Raw genomic sequence first — 10,162 nt, forward strand, 5'->3', positions numbered from 1 at the left:
ACTACTTTCACATGACTTTAGATTGAGCCATGGATTCCTTTTACTAGAAGTGACCGCTCTACGATTTAACCATCGTGCCCCCTCCCAAAATTCAACTAAAAAAATGACATCACACAATTAAAATATCCTCCTATAATTATTCATAAAAAGGAATATTGAATAAATTATTATGTAAAAATCATCAATCACTTCAATCGTATGTTAGAAAATTTTTAAGAAAGTAAAAACACTCATTTTAATTTAGATTTTAGCAAATAATCTAGAAAAATCCTACCTGAAATCAGGTATGGAAATAATGCATTCTTCAATATCATGGTTGAAGATGCATCAAAAGTCATTTAATTCTGAAGAATTAAGTAAAACTTTCAACTTATGAATTCTATATAACAGACGTAGTAAAAAGAATATAAAGACGTAAACGTCATGACCTTTCTCCAAGTTCATGAACCTCATTTCGTCATTCAGGGTACAGATCTCCGTTTTGTTTTGTCAACTGTAACGATGTTTCCTTCCTTACACCTACTGACCATTAATGATTCAGCTACATTTCAAATGCGGAAGCTATGTTGCAAAAATATTTGAGAAGTAATGCTCATTATGGACACCACGGACCCTTAAACTGCAGAAGTTGTTATAATGAAGGATGAGGTAGTACTGTATATACAATGTTTATGTTTTTATGTCAACATGTATTTGCTTCCTTTCTGATATCTGTTAGCATACTGAGTTAATTCAGAGTGCACTAACTCTATTACAACTTTAGAACCTCTATCAAAAGAGCACCGTTTCACAGTTTGAAGCATTTTAAGGACTCTGTAAAGAGAGTAGGTATTCTTTTGGTGCGGCTTTGGAAGTAATTTACATTTTACGCTTATAAATCTAACAATTTTAAAAACCACTACTCTAATAGAATAATTAGATGGATATAAAACATTTTGTTGAAAATGAAACGATTCAAAGGGATAGTAAGAGTTAGTTATATAGGTATGTTAGGTAGGTCTCTTAATTACTGTTTGCTTCTCACTTACTTCCTGTTTAATTATAAGATAATAAGAGATAATCACTTTTGTCATCTGTTCAGGAAGCATTTAAGTTCAGAAACTGTAATTAGAAGGGAAAAAAAATCAATTTTGACTGCTCAGGAACAGTGAAATAAACAATACAATGAATTACAGTTTTGTGATAATTTAACTAGTTAGTTCTTTGACAGGAAAATTGAAATCTTAAGATACTATATCATTTTAGATAGAAACAATGGGTCCGGAACCAAAAATGAGAACTTTTGCTAAGAGTTAAAACAAAAGTCAAAACATCATACACATATTCTGAAATCGTAATACCAGGATTTTCCCTCTATTGTGAGTTTTAAATCTCTACTTCGAAAGCCTTTGGAAAGGAGACCTCTTGGTAGACCAAGGACTGGAAAACATTAAAAGGTAGATTTTATGTATTAAACCTTGGCAATCAGAAGGGTCCAGCCAGGAAAAGAAGATGAAAGTGACGGAAATGAGAATGCTAAGATAGATGTGTGGTGTGACAAAGAAAGCTAGAATAAGGAACGATTATGTAAAAGGTAATGTTAAGGTGGGACCCTAGAAACGACGACTATGTTGGAGACAGAATTGGAAAGCTGGAGGTAACAGGTTCAAGGAAGAGGGAAAGACCCAAGATGAGATAGAGGGACACGAAACAAAATGATTTGAGGTAGAGGAGATGGAGAATAGAGGACACCCAGGATAAAGGAATGTGAAGGAAGAGAATTAAAGACGGGAACGCCGAGTCCATATAAAACACATGAAAAGGCGGAGACAAAGAAGAAGAATCCTGACCAGAAACGATTGTCACAGAAGAAAAACCAATGTCTTATTGTTGTTCCTGTGTCGATGAACTTTTGGGGTTCCTAAGTCAGAATTAGAAGTCATGGAAAGAATATAAAATTATAATTCCCTTTGCACTTCTACAGGAATTTTGTAACAGAAATGATGTAGTGGACTTATACTTAAGCTACTGATATCCTCGCACTGAATAGGTCTTGAGTACATCTATTAAAAATACACGTGAAAATATCTTCCTGTTCCAAACTTCAAAATTAAACTTATATTAATTTCTCATTGGGACAAGGCATGGAAATACTCTCATAGGTTTAACTGCATTTGTAAGAACGAAAAGTGACAAGATTTTATTTAGGCTCCTATGATAATCACACTTCTCGTTACAATAAGACGAGAATTTCCCACTCTTTGTTCGTAAATCAGTAGTTGCTACTTTGTAGATTTATTACAGTCGCAAGTTCTTGCTAAGACACCATGAATATTCTCTTCAAAGTAGCTGGGTGGCAAAATAGCTGTTTACGCTACTCGATTTTATCTCTTCTTGCGGTAATTTAATTTTGTAACTGGAACTCTTAGTTCCGAAATTACAGGGGTAAGGAGTAGTGTAGTAGCTGTTACAGTTATGCGTTTCTTCTCGGTCCGCTTTTCCTTCTTAGCACTGGTTTCCTTAAGCTTCGGTGACATGTTCTTAAAATGTTTATTTATAATGTTTCGACTTTCCATTGAAATAAACAATTTTAATATTCAAATTTCGCTGATTTCTCAGATTAACAGATTACACCAATGTTCTTTACTTTGTAAAAGTAGATTCACTTTGTATACTTACATATGTTATGTAATATGTAAACTGTAACTGTAATATATGTAACAGGTATATTTTGTGCACAATAACTCAATATACACGAACTCCCTTGTGATTAAGTGGTTTGCGTACGTGCCTTTTGCGTGTAAGACCTGGGTTCAATTCCTGGCTGGAGCTCTCACGTTAAACTGTAGGTCCACGTTTCATATAGCCTCGCTACTGAAAGGAACGCTGAACTAAAATCAAATCAAAATTGAACTCAACTTTGAAAAACATTTATGACACCATATTAAGGAAATGAGTAATATCAAGATAACCGTCTCCGCTGGTCTAGTGGCTAGCGCGCGAGTCTTTGGTGCTCGGGGGCCCTAGTTTAATTGTTGATTGAAGTGCCTTGAAATATGAACGCATTACCATGGTTCGGATCCCACTTTAAAGTGTAGGTCTACGTCTCATATAGCCTCGGTGCTGACAAGGAAAGCTAAACTCCAATCAACCAACCAATGAAGAAATGGGGATAGTGAAACTAATTTGACAGTCAATCAAATGTAATGTCACACAACGTGATCAAATAACACAGATACTTATAATACCTCAAACATTGAATACTTCTGACCATAATACTTTCTAAGCACTAGATCACTACGAAATTCGAAGTTCGATAACTTACTTTGTCTGTCCGTAAGGGAGACATTTGTCCATATATCTATCTGTCCGAGAGACAAAAAATCTCAATAAATAATTGATGGATTACCATCAATTTTGGTTAGGATTTAGAGGTTTAAAAGTTCGGAATTAAGTTCGTTGATGCAGGTAATATTGAAACCGGAAGAGTAGAAATCAACCATTTCCGGTTTTAACGTTGACCACTATAGAGAAAAAGACAATAGACAATAAGAAGCTGTATCATGCAATCTATTAAGCGTCCCAAGAACGCATTTTATCTTCATTCTTAACCCTTTACAAAGAGGGAAAAATAATAGAAATCCAGCACAATTTCCGATTTAAATATTGACCTACATAGACCAAAAACGGTAAGAGAAAGCGAAAAAAGTTTTCTTAAAATCGATTTTGTGTCCTAAGTGTCTATTTTCTTTCTTCAAATCGAAGGTGGCGGAAATCAGCCACTTTTGGGTTCAGCGTTGATTGTTATAGAGTGAAAGCGGTAACAGCGAGAAGCGTTTTTCTGCAATCAATTAAGCGTCGCAACAATATATTTAATCTCCACTCTTATTTCTCTACTAAAACTGGAAGTAGTAGACATTAACTACCATTTCCGTTTTCAATATTGAGAAACTATTATCTCATACAAACGAAATTCCTTGACATAATCACAGATTATACCTACTTAAAAAAAAAAAAAAAAAAAAAATCTAAAAGAATTAAAAACAACTTGGAGGGAATTGAAAGGGAAACGAGACAGTTTCTAACTTAATAGTCCAACTGCTTTCTGTTCTTTTTGTGGTGTTTACTATAGTAATACAACAAATATTTTGTGCAAAATATTACATGAAAGATCCGCGGTGGCATAGCCTGTTAAGCATATCTTCCAGCCCGGGCGGCTTGGATTCGATCTCCGGTGGGGCAGGGATTTTTTTTTTTTATGTGCTTTCTAATATGGCGCAGAGGTTCACCCAGCCTCTCTAGAATAGGCAGCTTGGAGGTAAAGAAGGTAGGAGCGACGTGAACTACATATTCTCCATAAGTGCCAAAGTTGCGGAAGTGTGGTACCTTACATCCATTCCAGCTCTAAGGCTGTTTATGGCTGTCGTGAATGGAAGGAGACCTCTTTAATTTACATATTTAATAATTATCTTTTTAACTAATGGTATAATTAATACAATACATTTTTTTTTTCAATTTTATAAGAAATTTTATTACAATCCCTATGAATTTACTAAAAAAAAATTGAATTCAACAATATGAGGCACAATAATTGAGCAACAATTTCAACACACATTAATATTACCCCAAGCCTTTGGCTTGTCTGCAAATTGCCTTCATGGTAGCAACATGTCTTGGCGTCATGTACACACGAGAAAGAAAATATTTGACAGTTCACAAATTTTCAATTGCCAATAACTCGGGAACAAATGAATTGATTTGTATCTTTTTGTTGCTATCCTTAGAATACTTATAACTTGATAACTTGCCAAAATCGGTATTCTAATAGGTTAATTTGTCGAGTTATTAGGAAAAGAAATTTTGTCAACTGAAAAATACTTTCTTTCGTGACTGTACGAGGCAGCGCACGTAATGACAACTATAAGCCTGATTGTAACTATTAGAAGCCTAACTGATAAACTAAAACGTCTTCCTTTTATAATATACTATAATTATACCCAAACCTTCGACCTGCTGTACACTATAGGTTAAAATCCTATTTAATTAAAAGCTCTGTTTATTTTTAATAAACTTTATATTATTATTATTATTATTATTATTATTATTATTATTATTATTATTATTATTATTATTATTATTATTATTATTATTATTATTATTATTATTATTATAGTTTGCCAATCAACCACTCCAAACTCCATACCATGTTTTATATGCAATTATTCAAGGATTTCATTATACACAACAATACCACAAGCAGCAACATCTATTAGCGTACAGACAGGTAAGCAATAGGTATGTAGCGCAGGGTGTAAAATTTCCGGTCGTCAGGTCGCCATTGGCGACTAGAAATTTAGAACTGGCAACTAGTGTTCAGTATGAATGGTTTCTGCCTAAACTCACAGGGCTGCCCAATTTCTGTTTCGCACAAATTGTCACTGAGTGAGAGAAAACACGGAATATGAAGTCTTCACAACGGACATGGAAAGTGAAATCTTAACAACGTTGTAATTTGCCTCTCCTTTTCCACTCTCAATCGAAAACTTCATTACGAGGTTCCCAAATTTGCTTCTAATTGTCACATTTTGTGCAATTTTACCTGTGAGTACTGCTTCATGTGAGAGAGGCTTCAGCAGTCTCAACAGAGTTAAGACTGCCTAAAGGAATTCACTGAAGACTGACACACTGGACGATTTGCTTAGAATTTCCATCAATGGCCCTTCACTTAAGGACTTTGATCCGAAAACTGCAACTTCAGTGCAGAGAGAGAGCGTTACCCAAACATAAAGTCTTAAGGTAAGATATATTTTAACATGTATATGAATTGTCCAATTCAAAATTTATCCTGAATCTTAATTGTGTGGTTTTGAAATTTTATGCCCTAATGTGTGGTTTTGAAATTTTGGCTCTTTCTTTGGCAAACCAAAGGCCATGGGGGGGGGGTATCTCAAATAATTTGTACGTGAGAAATACTGGCGATCATCATTTTTCTATGGCGAGTGCGTCTGACTTTGAAATTTTGCGCCCTGATGTAACGACATCAATGTGACACATGGAGATGTTTGCCGTTTATAATTAGAAGCGTACATTGTGCACCTTGTATTTATACAACCAACATTACAAATCTCTTAAGCAAGGTTGTATATCATTCCAGGAAAACGTGACATTTTTCCTTTTTATAATCAATGCCACTTTCTACTTTGTGGAAAATATATATATTTTTTTATTATTATCAATAAAAAATCACTGGCAGAGCTCTCACATCTAGTTAGAGGAGCCCCTAGTTCGCTCCTAGGCCATGTGAGTTTGTAGTGGACGACATTGTGTCAATGGTTTTCTCGGGCTATTTACATTTTCTCCCCCATTCTCATCCCACCAATTGTTTCCTAACTTATTTACTTTCATTAATCATCGGTCTCCTTTAGCATAAAGAGCATCATAATGGGACGATAAATTCAATATTTAATTTTCAGTTTTTTCTCGAGACCCGGATGAGACTAATGTAAGTAGGTTCGCACAACATTTAACCAAACTAGGCTAGGTACCGAAGAACCGTATGAATATGACACTAAACTAATAAGTTCTAATCAGTTCAATGTCATGGTAATTTCTTCATATTCCGCTCACTGACGCTCAACTACATTGCAACGCATGTTGATATACTATTAAGAGTAATTATGTGCCTATTATAATAAACATTACCTTAGCCTAAGAATGGTCTTAGCTTATTCTTATTACTGGATAATTCTTGGATTTTCGTACGTATTGTGTGTCGCGTAAGTATTTAAACAACAGAAGATACAGTAAAACCTGTCTTCAACGGACCCTTTATTAAACGGAAAACTGTCTTAAACGGAAATATTTCACGGTCCAATGAATTTTGGAGAACAAAACGTGTAAATCTCCCTTCATTAAGCGGAAACTGTGTTACGCGGACAACGGAAAGAAAAATAAACATTTAACGGAAAATTCTGAGTTCCGGACTATAGCGTTTAGAAGATGTTTAAACATTCTGTGACACACATAGATTACACTGTCTGCGATAAAATGTTCGTTCTTTTGTTAAATATTTCTGGACAGTGTTGACCTTCCCCAACCACTACTAATATTCACCCCCCTCAAATTGTCCTTAATCCCCGCAACTTAATGAAGAATCATATGAAATGTCGGAAAGAAGAAAACGAGATAGAGGAAGAAGAGGAATACGATACCGAGTTCCAAGAAGAGTGTAGAATAAATACATATCAAGATTCTCTCAGAAGTTTAAAGGAACTGCAAAAATTTGCCTTACGAAAAAGTATAATTTCTCAGGCTAAAGTGTATGCGGAAAGTCAAGCAGCCAAGCAGCAGTGTACACAGAAAACCCTGCTTGGCTATTAGAAAAATAAATAAAACATGTGCATTGCATATTTTGTATTCATTTTATTTTTTTGTGTATTTATTCGTAGAAGAAAGAAGTATTGTAATCGAAAAATGTACGTACAGCAATATATTTTCTCAGTATGCCCCTTTATAAGCATGTATTTTTTTAAGAAAGGAAAAGTCTACCTCCACTAAGCGGAAACCTGACTTTAACGGAAATTTTTGCAAGTCCCGCTCGATTCCGCTAAAGACAGGTTTCACTGTATATATATATATATATATATATATATATATATATATATATATATATATATATATATATATCTTCTGTTGTTTAAATACTTATATATATACACGAAAACTTGTATGATAAGTGTTCTGTTCAGCAGTGGCATTAACATTTGTAAATGGGATCTCAATGTCAGTTGAGGCAAGAGCATTGCCCTTGAATTTTATAACACGATATTTAACACAATTTAAAGCCTTAAGAAATATACATTATTTCTGCAGACTCTAATATGAGACATTTTACTGAAATGGACCTAGATCACATTGTTTCATTTAAGAGATTTTTTTTTTTTTTTTTTTTGATATGGTGAACCTATTCTAATTTTCATTTACACATTCATGTTTGTATGTATCATATAGAATAAGAAATGTATACCTTGAAGTGGGCCCACTCAAACGGCGGGCAGCTTAAGTAAGGGACAGTTGTCCCCTGATTCCCAGAAGTTGCGGAATTGCATACAGGCTACCGTAAACACCACTCAACAAATACGGTTAATTCCAATAAGCTTAAATAACATTTAAATCTGATTTCACCCTAACTACAGGCGGGTGTGGACCTGATATCGATTTTTCGTGAAGGCTCAAAATTTTAAATGTTCACCCAGCGCTGTGAAGCAATTGGAGAGTTAGAACGCTTCAATTAAAATGCAATAACAAACCAATTCTTAAAAGAAAAGTCGTAGACAGTATTTTGAGAAAATAATGTGAGTATGATTGAGAAAGGTAAGTTTCTAACATTATTAAATATTTACATACATAAGTTTAAAACCGGGAAAGAAAAGTAATAACAGAACCATAACACTTAAAATACTTATAATTATTATTTCATTATACACTCACCTTGCAGGAGCGGAAAAACGCTTGAACCTTTCCAAACATAGTTAAAAGTGACACTTACAGAATAAAATAAAACTCAACTGTCCGAGTTCATTCAAAAAAAGAGTTAAGAATATTTTTTATTTTCGCCGAAGGCACTTTAGAATAAAGGGGAAAAAAGAAAGAAAACAAATGACTAGTTGTCACTGCGTTTCACGGCACCAAGCATAGTCCACCAAAATTGATGTTAAGTATCTCCTGTAGCGGTGTGTACAGCGGGAACGTGACTTATCCTTGAATCTCGAACGCACCTGACAGCCACCCAGAACACTGATAAACTGGCGAACAGGCAAATTGCTCTTCACTGCTCCTCACATGGCGGCGGGATCTTTACGTCACGTGGTCATGTGACGTCATTCGACCTGGCATGACCGTGTAAAAGATGCGGGTCTCCTGGTCATATCGTCTCGTCTTCACTTCAGCTGCTGGTGGTTCGTACATCGTTCCCTCCCTCATTAGCTCATGTCAATAGTCGCTGATTCACACCCGCGTTACTTAATATGCATCTGTTCGGCCGCAAATAAAAGGACTTGACTGTTTTATTTTCCCGAGAGACAGTGATTAGTGATATTGTTTTTGCTTCGAGAGACCCAGGTTCAGTTCTTGGTGAGACATCATGTGATTAGAATTCTATATTAAACTACAGGTCTACGTCTCATGTAGTTTTGGTGCTCACAAGACACTCGTAAACTCCAGAATCCAGTAGTAATCCATCATCTCTATTATTTTCTTAAACTAAGGATTCCATCCATATACACTTTCAGTACATACAATTAAACAATAGTACAAAATATTTTCAACACAATGTTCAGTATTGATAGATTACTACGTCTACAGAGCAGGGGGCCGCAGTGGCTGTGGTAGAGTGCTCACCGCTGGTGCGTATGGTATCCCTGGTTCGATCCCAGTTCTTACCAAGTGAATTTTGTGATGGACAAACACGTGTGCGTGGATTTTGTCGGTGTTTTCAGCAACTTCCTTCATTCTACCATTGCCAATAATCTCCCTTAGCCCTGATGCATAATGGTAGGACCTAGGGCGTTAATCTTTTTTTTTTTTTAAAAAAAAAAAAAAGAACCGTCTACCATGTTTCGTACGCGAATTCGATCCCTATTGGGAACACATGTAGTTTAGGCCAGATCCCACGAGGGTAGACCTCATTGCTAAATACATGGGTTTGAAACCAAGTTTCTAAACTGACGAATGGTGTCGAAATATTCTTTGTTTAGATTGTGCAAGTATTCTCTATTGACTCAGGATTTCTTCAGGATTTCAACAAGTTATTCCTTCGCCCCTGCAAAACCCAAACAGAACTAATTTTTGGTATCGCATGCCACAGAAATGTTTGAAGTTCTATGAAATAGGGTAAAGTAGGCATGGGCGCGAGACCAAACGAGACGAGAACTGAAACAAGTCTCGTCTCGTCTCGCAAAATCAAAAGCTGTTCTCGTCTCGCGTCTCGTCTCGTCTCGCAGACCTAAGTTCTCGTCTCGCGTCTCGCAAAATTTTGGAAGTCTCGTCTCGCGGTCTCGCGCGAGACTTCTCGCGTTGGTCTCGCGGTCTCGCAAATCAATACTGGAATAATATAGTCTTCATTCGACCCTTTTAAAATAATGTATACTCAAAGTTTACATAGTTTTGTTTCATAGTTGCATTG

The 10,162-nt window shown here is 35.6% G+C and overlaps 1 protein-coding gene across 2 annotated transcripts in view; it reads right to left on the bottom strand.

Annotated features, from left to right (window-relative positions):
• The window catches only part of LOC145686493 (uncharacterized), a 166,547-nt gene extending 157,757 nt beyond the window's left edge, over positions 1-8,790 (bottom strand). The window contains exon 1 of one of the 2 annotated variants that reach the window (XM_081759866.1): positions 8,528-8,790. Coding sequence is in view for 1 of the 2 variants with exons in the window: in XM_081759865.1 (XP_081615991.1) it covers positions 8,470-8,508 (39 nt within the window). In the remaining variant the exon portion in view is untranslated. Of the gene's footprint in view, positions 1-8,469 lie in introns of both variants that reach the window. The other variant, XM_081759865.1, reaches the window with a different exon arrangement.
• Between the last annotated feature and the right edge of the window lie 1,372 nt (positions 8,791-10,162).

This window comes from Thermobia domestica, chromosome 5 (genome assembly GCF_964235325.1).
Source record: "Thermobia domestica chromosome 5, izTheDome1.hap1.1, whole genome shotgun sequence".
NCBI lineage: Eukaryota > Metazoa > Arthropoda > Insecta > Zygentoma > Lepismatidae > Thermobia > Thermobia domestica.